The sequence below is a fragment of the Symphalangus syndactylus genome, chromosome 23 (assembly GCF_028878055.3).
Source record: "Symphalangus syndactylus isolate Jambi chromosome 23, NHGRI_mSymSyn1-v2.1_pri, whole genome shotgun sequence".
NCBI lineage: Eukaryota > Metazoa > Chordata > Mammalia > Primates > Hylobatidae > Symphalangus > Symphalangus syndactylus.
This window is the reverse complement of record NC_072445.2, coordinates 38,215,975-38,233,480: the sequence shown is the minus strand read 5'-3', so window position 1 is coordinate 38,233,480 and position 17,506 is coordinate 38,215,975. Positions and strand designations below refer to the sequence as shown.

General features: G+C 46.3%; 1 protein-coding gene across 3 annotated transcripts; it reads left to right on the top strand.

The window, feature by feature from the left end:
• Positions 1-26: 26 nt before the first annotated feature.
• ZBTB9 (zinc finger and BTB domain containing 9) lies at positions 27-3,720 on the top strand. 3 transcript variants are annotated; one of them, XM_063632350.1, is made up of 2 exons: positions 27-429; positions 1,224-3,720. In XM_063632350.1, the coding sequence occupies exons 1-2, from the start codon at positions 404-406 to the stop codon at positions 2,713-2,715; spliced, it is 1,518 nt and encodes a 505-aa protein (XP_063488420.1). In that variant the 5' UTR covers positions 27-403; the 3' UTR covers positions 2,716-3,720. The 3 variants fall into 3 exon arrangements, with proteins under 3 accessions (XP_063488420.1, XP_063488422.1, XP_063488421.1); XM_063632352.1 differs by having other exon boundaries at positions 27-973; XM_063632351.1 differs by having other exon boundaries at positions 27-1,041.
• Positions 3,721-17,506: the final 13,786 nt, after the last annotated feature.

The following is a 17,506-nucleotide window of genomic DNA, read 5'->3' as shown; positions in this document are numbered from 1 at the left end:
CACACTCTCCTCATAGAATGTCACTCTCCCCTCGCAATGAGATTTTTTATATTTTAGAGCAGGAGTTTTGCACTGGCCAAACTTCTCCAGTCTAACTCTCCCCTCACCACTGTGTCACTTAGTCCGAGGCCAGGAACAGCGGCGTTATCTGATAAAAGAGTTCATGTATATATCCACATTCATCTCTTCTAAAAATTACCTAGAAATAAGGTTTCTTTAATTGCTGGTTAAAATGCTCCCGTGCAGAAAAGAGGAAAGAACCTGCCTGGTTCCTTAGCAAATCTGAGTTCCAGTCCCAGGTCCACTACTATTAGCTGAGTGAAGCTTCCAGCCCGTTTCACCCGCCTGGAAACTGAGGACGGCAACCCCCACCCTCGCAGGGCCGGTGGGAGGACACAAGGTGATGTGGTCAAGTGCCAGGCCCATACGGTAAGTGCCCAACTAATCTTGCCCCTCTCAGGACCTACCGGGGGCGGGTGCTACACTTAATCACCGGGAAACGCAGCTTTCCGGGGCGGCTGACGGCCCGCCCCCTCCGACCGGGCTGTTCTCTCCCGGGCCGTGGCTCTCGGTCCTCTGCAGCGGCGAGGACTTCGGCAGCTCCCCGGAACGCCCGTTGCGCTGGCACCCTGGGCCAGCGCCCTCCTACTAGCACCGCCCTCCTCGTCTGCGGTAGCCAATCAACACGAGGCTTGTAGGCTGCTGTTCCTCGATTGGCTACGGCTCTAGCTCCGCCCGCCGCACTTGGCGACGGTGTCCGGCGGGGAGGCGGTGGCTTCCGGCCTGGGACGGAGCTGTAGCGGCACTGTAGCTGCGAGGGCAGCGTCGCGTGTGTAACTGCGGGGGCGTGTCGGCGGGAAGGACAGCCGGGCCGGGACTCGCGGTGTCCGGGTGACCGCGGCTTCCCGGGAGCAGACCTCTGTGGGCACTGTGAGGCGGAACGGAGCGGCGGGGCAGGAGCTGTTCTGGGCAGGTGAAGGCAGGCTCGTGGCTGAAGGAACTCCTTCTCATCTTCCACAGGGGCTGAAAGTTAAAACCCCGGTTGGTGTTTAGTGGTGGTTGTCGTTGTTGTTTGTTTTTGCTTTCTTGGTGTGCGGGACTGATTTGCAGAAACCGCCACTGACTTAAAAGTTTCCAATTATTGTTCGTTGGGCGGGGGAGTTGTTTGAGATGTGGCTCCCTTTATCCAGGGCTTCTGTGACCTCCATCTTTTTCCTCTGCAGCCTTCATCCCGCGTGGAGTCTACCCCAAGCCCCTCTCTTCTCCGCAATTCTTGTCACCTTCGAGGAGGCCATGGAAACCCCAACACCTTTGCCGCCTGTACCCGCCTCCCCGACCTGCAACCCAGCCCCACGGACAATCCAGATCGAGTTCCCGCAGCATAGCTCATCGCTGCTGGAATCTCTGAATCGCCACAGGCTAGAGGGAAAGTTCTGTGATGTGTCCCTCCTGGTGCAGGGCCGGGAACTTAGGGCTCATAAAGCAGTGTTGGCTGCTGCCTCTCCTTACTTCCATGACAAGCTGCTTCTGGGGGATGCGCCTCGTCTCACTCTACCAAGTGTCATTGAAGCCGATGCCTTCGAGGGGCTGCTCCAGCTCATTTATTCAGGGCGTCTCCGCCTGCCACTGGATGCTCTTCCTGCTCATCTCCTTGTGGCCAGTGGCCTCCAAATGTGGCAAGTAGTAGATCAGTGCTCAGAGATTCTTAGAGAATTAGAAACTTCAGGTGGTGGAATTTCAGCCCGTGGAGCAAACTCCTACCATGCCCTTCTTTCCACTACATCCTCTACAGGAGGCTGGTGCATTCGCTCTTCGCCTTTCCAGACCCCAGTACAGTCCTCTGCTTCCACTGAAAGCCCTGCTTCCACGGAGAGCCCTGTGGGAGGGGAGGGAAGTGAACTGGGAGAAGTGCTGCAAATTCAGGTGGAAGAAGAAGAGGAGGAGGAGGAAGAAGATGATGATGAGGACCAGGGGTCAGCCACACTCTCTCAGACTCCTCAGCCCCAGAGAGTATCAGGGGTTTTTCCCCGTCCTCATGGACCCCACCCACTGCCCATGACTGCTACCCCCCGAAAGCTTCCAGAGGGTGAGAGTGCACCCCTTGAGCTTCCTGCCCCTCCTGCACTGCCCCCCAAAATCTTCTACATTAAGCAGGAACCCTTCGAGCCTAAGGAGGAGATATCAGGAAGTGGAACTCAGCCTGGAGGAGCAAAGGAGGAAACCAAAGTGTTTTCTGGAGGGGACACTGAAGGGAATGGGGAGCTAGGGTTCTTGTTGCCTTCAGGGGCAGGGCCAACATCTGGGGGAGGGGGTCCATCCTGGAAACCAGTGGATCTTCATGGGAATGAAATCCTATCAGGGGGTGGAGGACCTGGGGGAGCAGGCCAGGCCGTGCATGGGCCTGTGAAGCTAGGGGGGACACCCCCTGCAGATGGAAAACGCTTTGGTTGCCTGTGTGGGAAGCGGTTTGCAGTGAAGCCAAAGCGTGACCGGCACATCATGCTGACCTTCAGCCTTCGGCCTTTTGGCTGTGGCATCTGCAACAAGCGCTTCAAGCTGAAGCACCATCTGACAGAGCACATGAAGACCCATGCTGGAGCCCTGCATGCCTGTCCCCACTGTGGCCGTCGGTTCCGAGTCCATGCCTGTTTTCTCCGCCACCGGGACCTATGCAAGGGCCAGGGCTGGGCCACTGCCCACTGGACTTACAAGTGACTGCTGAGGCTATACACTAGCTTCTAGAACAAGATAACCACTGCTGCTGATGCATACTTTTCCCTCACTACCATGGCACACCAGTCATGGATCTTGTAATCATGCCAACAGAATAGATACATTATGGACCACTTGTTCTTAGATAAGGCCCTCTCAGCCTGGCAGATGTGGAAACTCAAATTTCTCGTCCCACTCCAGGTTTTGGCTAGCCAACCCTGCAGGAAAGTGGTTCATAGGCCATTCATACTAAGTTGATCACTTGTCCATGGTGGACATTTTTGTAGTGGTGATGTCCATTAAGGAAACCAGATTTTCAATTATTTAGTGAAAGAGGAGTTAGAGCAAAAGACAGTGGTAAATGTTTTATTCCGTCTCCATGAGGAATTGAAGGAGTTGGTTTCCACCTAGAGATACATTTGATTTAGAGCTTAAGTAATTCAGAGGCTAAGCTCTAAGCTTTTTTTCTCTCATTGCTGGAATGATTTAAGCAGAAGTCCTTTTGTGTACTTTTAAAATTGTATCTTTCCAGGAGCCCCTCAGATTGTACCTTGCTTTCTCACCAGTAGACACCTTCCCAACACTTTTTTAATGTTGTAGTTGAGCACTTTAACAAGTTGAGCATTCCATGTTTCATTCTTAGAACCTTCTTTAATAGAGGGCATTCCCTCAACAGCCTGTGCCTCTGGTCTACCTTTGACCACCACTGATAACTAATATATTGGTCACAATGACTGGAATGTGACTAGTGATCTCAGGAGATGGCACTGTCCTAAAGTGCTCTCAGGGTGGCACCACTGCTCTCTGAACAAGTTGCCTTGGTCAGAGGGACTCAGGTTTGGGACAGCACAAGCTGAAGGCTGGAGAGTAACTTGCATAGTAGGACCATACCACCCACATATGATAGACAGCCCCTCTGTTGAGATATGGAGGGGATAGATATTGGAATCGGGGGTGGGACTTGCAGTTACTTAAAATATTTGAATAAACTGTGCCCTGAAACCTAAACTGACAATGGACTGGATTGAGTAATTTGTGTGGGAGAGAATGTGAGAATGGGGCTGCAGAGCCTTGGGTGTGTTCCTTAGGTGGCTAGGTTATGTTGATGGGGAAGGAATGGGATGGTATCACACTGGTGCCAAGAACACTCTTCTGGACTTAGGCCCTGACTTGCTACTTAATAACCTTGAGTAGGTTGCCTTACTTTTTTTTTTTTTTTTGAGACAGAGTGTCACTCTGTTGCCCAGGCTGGAGTGCAGTGGCACAATCGCGACCACACTGCAACCTCTGCCTCCTGGGTCCAAGCGATTCTCCTGCCTCAGCCTCCTGAGTAGCTGGGGTTATCAGGCACCCGCCACCATGCCCGGCTAAGTTTTTTGTATTTTTAGTAGAGACTGGGTTTCACCATGTTAGCTAGGATGGTCTCGATCTCCTGACCTCATGATCCGCCTGCCTCGGCCTCCCAAAGTGCTGGGATTCCAGGCATGAGCCACCGCACCTGGCTGGTTCACATGATCTTTACAATATTCCCCAACTTCCTGTATTCTGTGTGCTTGGTTGGTTGGTCTACAAACATTCAGTGCAAAGCACTATGATAGACCCTGATTAATATACTGCCCTGAAAGGGTTCACAGGTATTACCATAGATAGACAAGCCATTACAACGTGATGGATAAGTTGATGATAGTGGGCAGTACAAACCGCTTGAATGGCACAAAAAAAGCTAAGTAAAACCTTTTCTAGGTCAGCAGAGGTTTCACAAACACAGCTTCCATGTGCCACAGTGTGGTCATGGGTGTGGGTGGCTGAACTGACATGGAAATGGTAAACAGAGGAGTTGAAGTGAGAAGTATAGGGCCAGGGGTAATAGCCTTCCCCAAAGTTTGTTTCTGAAAGTTACGAAGTATGGCACTCAGAAGGGTCTGAAAAATGTGACTGTGGCTAAGAAGGTAAATTCTAGGCCGGGCACGGTGGCTCACGCTTGTAATCCCAGCACTTTGGGAGGCCGAGGCGGGCGGATCACGAGGTCAGGAGATCGAGACCACGGTGAAACCCCGTCTCTACTAAAAATACAAAAAAATTAGCCGGGCGTGGTGGCGGGTGCCTGTAGTCCCAGCTACTTGGAGAGGCTGAGGCAGGAGAATGGCGTGAACCCGGGAAGCGGAGCTTGCAGTGAGCCGAGATTGCGCCACTGCACTCCAGCCTGGGCGACAGAGCGAGACTCCGTCTCAAAAAAAAAAAAAAAAAAAAAAGAAGGCAAATTCTAGCTGGGATTTGTCAGCATCTCAAAAGAGCCATGCCGTGATCCCATCCCCATGATAAGGACTGTGAACATATTGGGAAAGGGGATGAGGAGGGGTCAACCTATCTTGGATCTGCTATAATCCCATCCATCAACTATTCTTGACACATATTCTATGGGTGGCTATATCCATTGGCCAGGATCCTTTGGCTTCAAGCACTGGAAGCTGGCTCTGGCTAACCTCACCAGACAAGGAATTTATGGCAGGATGTGGGGTGGCTCTTGGAATTGAAAGAAGGGCCAAAGGACCAGCTATCAGAAAGATAAGACCTGGGTCAGCGTCAGGGGTCCATGGAGCAGGAACTCCAAGGCATACAGTTTGCGATGATGACCCATTCTTGTTTCTTGTGTCACTCATCTCAAGATAAAATTTCCCAGGGAAAGAACTCTAAGCTTCATGACCACCCTCTGGTCAGGGCACCTTAATCATATAGTCCATCAAGATGGCAACAAAGTGGGCATGGAATCCCCAAAGGCAATTTAAGTCCTAGGACAGAAGAGAATGGGTTCTGGCCAGCCCACAGCAACAGAGACACACACCCGACAATCTCCATATGTTACACATTTTGGGATCCCAAAGCCTCAGGTATACTTGCTACTTAGTGGGTGTTCAAGATATGCTGAAGCTGCCCAACTTCCACCTCTGCCCACTGGACTTAAGGCAGAATTGTTTCCTCCCTCTCCTTAATCCCCATGACACTTTGTCCTTACTTGTATCAAAGCAATCAAAATAGCTTGTTAGAGTTTTTCTTCTTTTGTTTTTAGGTATTATACAGAAAACAAGTGCCGAAATTAAAGATTTTGGTTTAAACACATAAACTTGTTACCTCTCTGCCTCTGTCCTTCAGAAGATGCAGTGGAGGAGATGTCCAATCTAGTGTCAAAGGATAGCCCCATTCCCAGAGCCTTTGCTCTTTTAATTATCACCTCTCTCCTTTATCTTTCCCCTCTATGTCTCTGTAGTTCATTACATTTAACCATGCTCATAGGGTAGTGAGAATTAATTAATACATGTAAAATACTTAGAACCGTGCCTTGCACGCAGTAGTCACTCAACAAGTGTTAGCTGTTATTATGAGTGAGACCAGTAGTCATCGGTTCCTCACACCTTTACTGTGATCAGTTCTCCCAGGGAGAGATCACACTCATAATAAAGGAAATTGCAAGATAGGGGGAAATAAGAGCCATCAGAGCACGTAGCAGAGGTCCTAGCCTGGCCTAATAATCGGGAGATTTCTAGATGAAATGGAAAAATTTCTAGTGAAGGGGCAAAATATTTTCAACAAAATTGGAAATGAGGCACATAGTACTTAGTAAGGATTACATGTTATCATTATCATTACCTATCTCATAAATGCTACAGTTCTTCAGGGCCCTTTATGCCCTCTTCTAAATTTACACACTCCGGGGTGATTTTTTTTCCCCATGCAGAACTCATGTTGAAATTCCTGGGTGGGCCGGGCGCGGTGGCTCACGCCTGTAATCCCAACACTTTGGGAGGCCGAGGCGGGCGGATCACAAGGTCAGGAGATCGAGACCATCCTGGCTAACACGGTGAAACCCCGTCTCTACTAAAAATACAAAAAATTAGCTGGGCGTGGTAGCGGGCACCTGTAGTCCCAGCTACTCGGGAGGCTGAGGCAGGAGAATGGCGTGAACCTGGGAGGTGGAGCTTGCAGTGAGCCGAGATTGCACCACTGCACTCCAGCCTGGGCGACAGAGCGAGACTCCGTCTCAAAAAAAAAAATAGTGATGACCTTTAATTTAATGTATTTCTTTAAGTTTTATTGTTATTATTATTTTTTGAGACGGAGTCTTGCTCTGTCGCCCAGGCTGGAGTGCAATGGCGCGATCTCACCTCACTGTAACTTCCACCTCCTAGATTCAAGTGATTCTCCTGCCTCAGCCTCCCAAATAGCTGGGATTATAGGCACTTGCCACCACGCCCAGCTAATTTTTGTATTTTTAGTAGAGACGGAGTTTCACCATGTTGGCCAGGCTGGTCTCGAACTCCTGACCTCAGGTGATCCGCCTGCCTCGTCCTCCCAAAGTGCTGGGATTACAGGCATGAGCCATTACACCCAGCCAACCTTTAATTTTATACCTCTAGATTTACTGGACCCCAAAGCCACTTGTATTTTTTCCTTCTTTCCTTTCTTTTTTCAACAAGTGCCTGCTGTATACCAGACACTGAAGAAAAAAGCAGAAGGCATCATAGGGGCTTGAACTCTGGATGATCTCTTTAAGAGACAAGACGTTTAAACCAGCCATATGCCGTAGACATCTCAAGCTCAACGTGTCTAAACTACTCCACCCCACCTCTAGCCAGATCTCCTCTGTTGTTTCCAGGTTTGGTAATGGTTCCATCATCAACCCGAATGCCCAAGGTTGAGACCTGGGTGGGTTCCTTGCCAGCAGTTCTCTCACCTCCCATACCTGTCCTACCAAAGCTATCTCCTAAATATTTCACATTGATGCACTCCTTACCCACTTCTGCCACGGCAACCTCCTAACTGGTTCTTTGTCTCCTGTCTTGCTTCCCTCCATATTTCACCCTATGCACTATGACCAGAGTAATCTTTCTAAAGCAATAATTAATGTTTCATCACTCTCCAGCTTAAACCTTTCATTGGCTTCCTCTTGCTCTTTCATGAGGTCCAAGTGATCTGGTCCCAGTTACTGGTCCCAGGCCTTTGCTTTTCCTGCTTCTCATGCTCATCTCTCTACCTAGTATAGTTTCCCGTCAGTGGAATAATTCCTGCTCTTCAGATATTAGTTTAAACATCACTTCATCTAGAAATCTTGACCATGGGGCCAGGGTAGGACCTCTGCTCTGTGCTCTGATAGCTCTTAATTCCCCATATTTTTCAATTTCCTTTATTCAATAAGTATTTGCATTTGGAAGGGGCGTGAGTCGAAAGCCTATCTATTGGGTACTCCACTGACTATCTGAGTGCCATATACCCATGTAACAAACCTGCACATGTACCCCCTCATCTAAAATAAAAGTTGAGGCTGTTCTGCCTATGGGATAGCCCTGCTCTGTCTATGGAGCAGCCATTAAAATAAAAAATAAAAGTTGAGAAAAAAACATACTTGCCAACTACCTACTGTTACTCATGTGTGGGCACTGCTCTAGGCACAGTGATCAGTCCCTGTTCTTTTTATTTATTAATTTATTATTATTATTTGAGACAGAGTCTTGCTTTGTTGTCCAGGCTGGAGTGCAATGGTGCCATCTCGGCTCACTGCAACCTCTGCCTCCCAGGTTCAAGTGATTCTCCTGCCTCAGCCTCCTGAGTAGCTGGGATTACAGGCGTGTGCCACCATGCCCAGCTAATTTTTGTATTTTTAGTAGAGACAGGGTTTCACCATTTTGGCCGGGCTGGACTCGAACTCCTGACCTCAAGTGATCCACCTGCCTCAGCCTTCCAAAGTGCTGGGATTACAGGCATGAGCTACCACACTTGGCCGTATTTATTATTTTTTAATTGAAACGGGGTCCTGCCGTGCTCCCCAGGCTGTTCTCAAACTCCTGGGCTCCTCAGGCAATCTGCCTGCTTTGGCCTCCCAAAGTGCTGGGATTATAAACGTGAGCCACTATGCCTGGGCAGTGCCTGTTCTCATAAGCTTACACTCCAGTGCTGTAAATGAAATAAACTAGGTAAGGAGGAGAGTAACAGAAAAGGAGGGCATGCTGTGTACATTAATCTAATATTCAAAGGGGAAATAAAGGCCCAGACATGCAAAGAAAAGGGAGAAGATGGTTTACTAAAGTGTTTAACAGATGCACAAGCCAAGAAAGAGAAAAAGAATGGTTTGCTTAACAAGGAGACCAGTGGACCTAGAGCTACAGGGAAAGAGGGAAAAGATGTGGTTGAAGAGGTAGGATGCAGCTGGGTCATACAGATCCTTTGACGTCATGATAAAGAATTTAGATTTGGAAGTGCAATGGGAAGGCAATAAAAAGTTTTAAGTAGGGGATTAATATTTCTTTAACATTTTAGAGAGATTCCTTCTAATTAGAGTGAATATTGGCTAATTAGGGGGCAAGAGTGGAAGTGGGGAGACCAATCAGACCATTTTAGTAGTGCAGACAAGAGATGGGTAAAGGCAGCAGATAGGGAGAGGACTAGATGAATTAAAGCTACTGTATTTGGGAGCAGAACTGACAGGATATTCTGATGGATTAATATAGAGATTGTGGGAAAGTAAAAAAAAATCAAAATAGATCTGTAAAATTTTGGCTTGAGGAATTGAATTAGAGGTCATTTAATGAGTGGAAGACAGAAATAAAAGAACTTGGGAGTGGATCAAGAGTTTTGTATAGGCCAGGCACAGTGGCTCATGCCTGTAATCCCAGCACTTTGGGAGGCCAAAGTGGGTAGACAGCTTGAGGTCAGGAGTTCAAGACCAGCCTGTCCAACATGGTGAAACCCTGTCTCTACTAAAAATACAAAAATTAGCTGGGTGTGGTGGTGGGTGCCTGTAATCCCAGCTACTCGGGAGGCTGAGGCAGGAGAATCACTTGAACCCAGGAGGCGGGGGTTGCAGTGAGCCGTGCACCACTGCACTCCAGCTTGGGTGACAGAGTGTCTCAAAAAAAAAAAAAAAAAAAAAAGAGTTTTGTAGAAATCACTATAAGCTATCCAAGATGTATTTATCAGGTGTTCTTCTAGATTGGGGGTTGGCAAACTCATTCTATGAAGGATCAAATAGTAAACATTTTAGGCTTTGCATGCCAAGAAACAAAATCAAGGATATTATATAAGTACTTTAAAAATAAAACAAATTAGGCCGGGCGCGGTGGCTCACGCTTGTAATCCCAGCACTTTGGGAGGCCGAGGCGGGCGGATCACGAGGTCAGGAGATCGAGACCACGGTGAAACCCCGTCTCTACTAAAAAAAAGGACAAAAAATTAGCCGGGCGTGGTGGCGGGCGCCTGTAGTCCCAGCTACTCGGAGAGGCTGAGGCAGGAGAATGGCGTGAACCCGGGAGGCGGAGCTTGCAGTGAGCCGAGATTGCGCCACTGCACTCCAGCCTGGGCGACAGAGCGAGACTCCGTCTCAAAAAAAATAAATAAATAAAATAAAATAAAATAAAATAAAATAAAATAAAATAAAACAAATTTGCATAAATTGTCATTGACAAATTTGTTTTATAAAGAAACAAAATTTATTTCTTACATTTCTGGAGGCTAGAAGTCCAAGGTCAAGAGGGTGCATCTGGTGACAGCATTCTTGCTGATGGGGACCCTGCAGAGTCCCAAGGTGATACAGGGCATCACATGGTGAGAAGGGTGAGTATGCTTTGACAAAATAAAAAATAATAATAATTGAATGCAATTTTTTGTAATACAGATTTGCTGATTAATTGGGGTTCAAATTTAGTGTTCCCCCCCATAATCAAAGTCAATTGCAAATGTTCATCTGTTTTTTTTTTTTGGAGACAAAGTTTCACTCTGTCACCCAGGCTGGAGTGCAGTGGTGTGATCTCGGCTCACTGCAACCTCTGCCTCCCATGTTCAAGCGGTTCTCCTGCCTCAGCCTCCTGAGTAGCTGGGACTATAGGTGCATGCCACCTCACCTGGCTAATTTTTGTATTTGTATTAGAGATGGGGTTTTGCCATCTTCTCCAGGCTGGTGTTGAACTCCTGATCTCAAGTGATCCACCCACCTGGGCCTCCCAAAGTGCTGGGATTTAAGGCATGAGCCACTGCATCTGGCCCTAGATATTCATCCTTTAATGCTGATATACAATGAGGTTTTACATATTTCATCTTTGAAAATGTCTTTACAAAGGTAGGTATTGCCAAATACTGATATCAATCCAAGACCATCTGGTTTTGATTGGGTATATTCATTACTTGGAAGGCTTTATATAATTTTATTACATGCTTATATGGTTTGGCTGTGTCCCCATTCAAATCTCAACTTGAATTGTATCTCCCAGAATTCCCCTGTGTTGTCGTGGGGATCTAGGGGGAGGTAATTGAATCATGGTGGCCAGTCTTTCCCGTACTATTCTCATGATAGTGAATAAGTCTCACGAGATCTGATGGGTTTATCAGGGGTTTCTGCTTTTGCTTATTCCTCATTTTCTCTTGCCACCACCACGTAAGAAGTGCCTTTCATCTCCTGCCGTGATTCTGAGGCCTCCCCAGCCATGTGGAACTGTAAGTCCAATTAAACATTTTTTTCTTCTCAGTCTCGGATATGTTTTTATCAGCAGTATGAAAACAGACTAATATAGTAAATTGGTAACAGTAGAGTGAGATGCTGCTGAAAAGATACCCGAAAATGTGGAAGTGACTTTGGAACTGGATAACAGGCAGAGGTTGGAACAGTTTGGAGGGCTCAGAAGAAGACAGGAAAATGTGGGAAAGTTTGAAACTTCCTAGAGACTTGCTGAATGGCTTTACCCAAAATGCTGATAGCAATATGGGCAATAAGATCCAGGCTAAGGTGGTCTCAGATGGAGATGAGGAACTTGTTGGGAACTGGAGCAAAGGTTATTCTTGCTATGTTTTAGCAAAGAGACTGGTGGCATTTTGCCCCTGCCCTAGAGATTTGTGGAACTTTAAACTTGAGAGAGATGATTTAGGGTGTCTGGTGGAAGAAATTTCTAAGCAGCAAAGCATGCAAGAGGTGACTTGGGTACTGATAAAGGCATTCAGTTCTATAAGGGAAGCAGAGCATAAAAGTTTGGAAAACTTGCAGCCTGACAATGTGATAGAAAAGAAAAACCCATTTTCTCAAGAGAAATTCAAGCCTGCTGCAGAAATTTGCATAAGTAGCAAGGAGCCTAATGTTAATCCCAAGACTGTAGGGAAACTATCTCCAGGCCATGTTAGACACCTTCACAGCAGCCCCTCCCATCACAATCCTGGAGGCCCAGAAGGAAAAAGTGGTTCGTGGGCTAGGCTCAGGATCCCCATGCTGTGTGCAGCCTCGGGGCCTGGTGTCCTGTGTCCCAGCAACTCCAGCCATGGCTGAAAGGGGCCAATGTACAGCTTGGGCTGTGGCTTCAGAGGGTGGATGCCCCAAGCCTTGGCAGCTTCCATGTGGTGTTGAGCCTGCAGGTGCACAGAAGTCAAGAATTGAGGTCTGCGAACCTCGACCTAAATTTCAGAAGATGTGTGGAAATGCCTGGATGTCCAGGCATAAGTTTTCTGCAGGGTTAGGGCCCTCATGGAGAACCTCTGCTAGGGTAGTGTGGAAGGGAAATGTCCCTACTGGGGCACTGCCTAGTGGAGCTGTGAGAAGAGGGCGCTGTCCTCCAGACCCCAGAATGATAGATTCACTGACAGCTTGCACTGTGTGCCTGGAGAAGCCACAGACACTCAACTCCAGCCTGTGAAAGCAGCGAGACGGAAGCTGTACCATGCAAAGCCACAGGGCCAGAGCTGCCCAAGACCATGGGAACCCACCTCATGCATCAGTGTTACCTGGATATGAGACCTGGAGTCAAAGGAAATCATTTTGGAGCTTTAAAATTTGACTGTCCTGCTGGATTTCTGACTTGCATGGGCCCTGTAACCCCTTTGTTTTGGCCAATTTCTTCCATTTGGAATGGCTGTATTTACCTAATAGTTATACCCCAATTGTATCTAGGAAGTAACTAGCTTGCTTTTGATTTTACATGCTCATAGGCGGAAGGGACTTGCCTTGTCTCAGATGAGACTTTGGACTGTGGACTTATGGGTTAATGCTAAAATGAGTTAAGACTTTGGGGGACTGTTGAGAAGGCATAATTGGTTTTGAAATACGAGGACATGAGATTTGGAGGGGCCAAGGGTGGAATGGTATGGGTTGGCTGTGTCCCCATTCAAATCTCAGTTTGAATTGTATTTCCCAGAATTCCCACATGTTGTGGGAGGGACTTAGGAAGAGGTAATTGAATCATGGGGGCTGGTCTTTCCTGTCCTATTCTTTTTTTTTTTTTTTTTTTTGAGACGGAGTCTCGCTCTGTCGCCCAGGCTGGAGTGCAGTGGCGCAATCTCGGCTCACTGCAAGCTCCGCCTCCCGGGTTCACGCCATTCTCCTGCCTCAGCCTCTCCGAGTAGCTGGGACTACAGGCGCCTGCCACCACGCCCGGCTAATTTTTTTGTGTTTTCAGTAGAGACAGGGTTTCACCGTGGTCTCGATCTCCTGACCTCGTGATCCGCCCGCCTCGGCCTCCCAAAGTGCTGGGATTACAAGCGTGAGCCACCGCGCCCGGCATTCCTGTCCTATTCTTGTGATGGTGAATAGGTCTCACAAGATCTGATGGGTTTATCAGGGGTTTCCACTTTTGCATCTTCCTCATTTTCTCTTGCCACTGCCATGTAAGAAGTGCGTTTCACCTCCCACCATGATTCTGAGGCCTCTTCAGCCATGTGGAACTGTAAGTCTAATTAAACCTTTTTTCCTTAGTCTCAGGTATGTCTTTATCAGCAGCATGAAAACAGACTAATACATATACTTTTCTTGATCCTTGCCTTTTAGCATGTCATTACATTGTAGGTTAATCACCTCCAACTGGGGGTTAGGTAGAAGTTCCTTAATTGCACAGTTAAATGAAATATAGAATTTTTTTTTTTTTTTCAAACAGGGTCTCACTTTGTCATCCAGGCTGGAGTGCAGTGGTTTGATCTCGGCTCACTGCAGCCTCGACCGCCTGGGTTCAAGCAATCCTCTTACCTCAGCCTCCCAAGTAGCTGGGACTGTAGGTATGTGCCACCACCCACAGCTAAGTTTTGTATTTTTTGTAGAGACAAGGTTTCTACAAAAACCCTGGCCAGGTTGGTCTCAAACTCCTGGGCTCAAGTGATCTGCCCGCCTGGGCCTCCCAAAGTGCTAGGATTATAGGCGTGAGCCCCCAAGCCCTGCCTGAAATATAGAAATTTCCTTTGCACTTGCACTGAGGACCAAAAAACCTGCTAGAACTGTAGTTTGAGCTCAGAAAATATATCTGCTGCAAATTTTGTATGGGAATGGAGATTTTGGTTCTTGTTTTAGCTTTTGATGACAGGAAATATATAAAGTAGCTTAACCTTACCTGTGATTCAAACAACTTTAATAAATTTACTGCAGTATAAGTTTCACAATAAGCACCTTTTTACCTTGTAATTTTAGATTAAATTCATCAAGGCCAGGGGCAGCAGCTCACACCTGTAATCCTAGGACTTTGGGAGGCCAAGGCAGGCAGATTGTCTGAGCTCAGGAGTTTGAGACCAGCCTGGGCAACACAGTGAAACCCCTTCTCTACTAAAGTGCAAAAATTTAGCCAAGAGTGGTTGTGCATGCCTGTTGTCCCAGATACTTGGGAGGCTGAGGCATGAGAATTTCATGAACCTGGGAGGTGGAGGTTGTAGTGAGCTGAGATTGCACCACTGTACTCCAGCCTGGGCAACAGAGAGAGACACCGTCTGCCAAAAAAAAAAAAAAAAAAAAAAAAAAAAAAAAAAAAAGATCCATGCAGCAACATGGATGGATTTGGAGGCTATTATCCTAAGCAAGCTAATGCAGGAACAGAAAACCAAATACCACATGTTCTCACTTATAAGTGGGAGCTAAACAATGAGAACACATACACCAAGAGGGGAACAACAGACACTGAGGCCTACTTGAATGTGGAGGGCGGGAGGAAGGAGAGGATCAGAAAAAATACCTATCAGGTACTACGCTTATTACCTGGGTGAGTAAATAATCTGTACACCAAACCCCCGGTGACACACAGTTTACCTATATAACAAACCTGCCCATGTACCCCTAATCCTAAAATAAAAGTTTTTAAAAAAGATTTATTTAAAGGAATTGGCTCACACAACTGTGGGGGCTGACAAGTCTGAAATTTGTAGGGCAGGTCAGCAGGATGGAAACTCAGGCAGAATTTCAATGTTACAGTCTTGAGGCAGAATTTCAATGTTACAGTCTTGAGGCAGAATACTTTCTTTTCCAGGAAACCTCATGCTTTGCTCTTAAGGCTTTTGACTAATTGGATGAGTCCTACCCATATCATCAAGGGTAATCTACTTTACTTAAAGTCAGTTGATTATAAGTGTTAATTATATCTACAAGATACCCTTAGAGCAATATCTAGACTAGTGTTTGAACAAAGAACCGGACACCATAGCCTACCCAAGATGACACAGAAAGTTTAACCATTACATGTGTTTGAAGGCATGCTCAGAAAATTTTCTATCTCAGCTCTGAGCTCAAGAAAATCTCAACACCTCTTTGCCACCACTATGTCAATGAACTGCTGTATGGTAGGACAAGTCAGGATATTCAACTTCTATTTCTAACAAAAACTGTTTTAGTTCAGTCTGCTACAACAGATTAACACAGACTGGTAGGTTAAACAACAAACACGTATTTTTCACAGTTCTGGAGACTGGAAAGCCCAAGATGTAGATGGCTATCTTCTCATATTTTCACATGGCAGAGAGCAGAGAGAAGCAAGCTCTCTCGTGTCTCTTCTTATAATGATACTAATCTCATTCACAAAGCTCCACCCTCATGACCTAATTACTTCCCAAAGGCCACACCACCAAATACTATCATATTGGGATTAGGGGTTAGCATATGAATTTTGGGGGTACACAAACATTCCATTCAAAGCATTGACAATGTTAAGACCATGAGATGCAAATGAAGTTCACTGTTGACACACTGGTTCAATAACACATGATAAATTCAAATATTCTTCACAGTGTACCTACCGATGGTTAATACAGTGAATAACCACAGGCTTTAAACACCTTACATTTTCATATGCTTTGTGAATATGCCTCACTACACCGTTTCCTTTACCACCATCAGTTGTAGTATATCTTAGTAGGTTCTACTTTAGGCTGTACGAAAGTAGTGTTTTCTCAACTTTTTTGAAAATATTATCCTATGTAACTGTTCCAAACATACTATTGATAGCAGCTTATTCTTCACTCACTCCAAACTTCACATCGACTCCTTGAATAAATAACAGCTAAGCGCTGTCAGTAGCATTTGTCTGCTCATCAAGAGCCAAGGGAAAATCACATTTAATCATTGGCCTTGTTTTTTAGTTGATTATTGATGTTTATCCCAGTGTCCTCAACTCTTCAAGCAGCTGTTCTTGATGAATAAGAGTCTTAAACAAATTTATTTTCTCTGGACACATTTCTTTGGCTTCTGCATCACATGATTTAATTAACTCATTATTGATAAATGGCTTTCCTTGCTTGGCTACAAATGAACTATGTGGAAACTTACTCTCTGATTGTAGCTTTATTTTAATTTTGTGTGTGTGAAGAATTTCTGCTGTGATTACACTTTTTTAAAAAAACTTTCTAATTTTTCTGACTGTTGCTTTCTTGTGAATTGGGAATATTGCGATGACTACTCAGTCTGTAATGTCAATGTATATATTCTATTTTTTTTTTGAGACGGAGTCTCACTCTGTGGCCTAGGCTGGAGTACAGTGATACGATCTCTGCTCACTGCAAGCTCTGCCTCCTGGGTTCATGCCATTCTCCTGCCTCAGCCTCCCGTGTAGCTGGGACTACAGGCACCCGCCACCACGCCCGGCTAATTTTTTTGTATTTTTAGTAGAGACGCAGTTTCACCGTGTTAGCCAGGATGGTCTCGATCTCATGACCTCATGATCTGCCTGAGTCGGCCTCCCAAAGTGCTGGGATTACAGGCATGAGCCACCGTGCCCGGCCATGTCAATGTATATATTCTTAATCTTTTAGCACAACTATAGTATCATTTCTTTTTTTTTGGAGACAGTCTCGCTCTATCCTCCAGGCCTCCATGCTGGAGTACAGTGATATGATCTTGCCTCACTACAACATCTGCCTCCCGGGTTCAAGTGATTCTCCTGCCTCAGCCTCCCGAGTAGCTGGGATTATAGGCACCAGCCACCGCACCCGGCTAATTTTTGTATTTTTAGTAGAGACAAGGTTTCACCATGTTGGCCAGGCTGGTCTCAAACTCCTGACCTCAGGTGATTTGCCCACCTCGGCCTCCCAAAGTGCTGGGATTACAGGCATGAGCAACCAAGCCCATCCAAGTCTCATTTCTTATAAACAAAATATAGGTTGGATGCAGTGGCTCATGCCTCTAATCCCGACAATTTGGGAGACCGAGGTAGGAGGATAGCTTGAGCCCAGTAGTTCGAGACCAGGCTGGGCAACATGGCAGAAACGCATCTCTATAAAAAATACAAAAATTAGCCATGCATGGTGATGTGCAACTATAGTCCCAGCTACTTGGGAGGCTCAGGTGAAAGGATTACCTGAGCCCAGGAGGTGGAGGCTGCAGTGAGCTGTGATCAGGCCACTGCACTGCAGCCTGGGCAGAGAGAGAATCTGTCTCAAAAAATAAAAACAAACCAAAAAAACCACTAAAGAACTTACTCATGTAACCAAATACCACTTGTTCCCCAAAAACCTATGGAAAAAAATAAATAAATTTATTTCTGTAGAAATTGAAAAAAAAATATCTAATTATCAATTTACAGAAAAT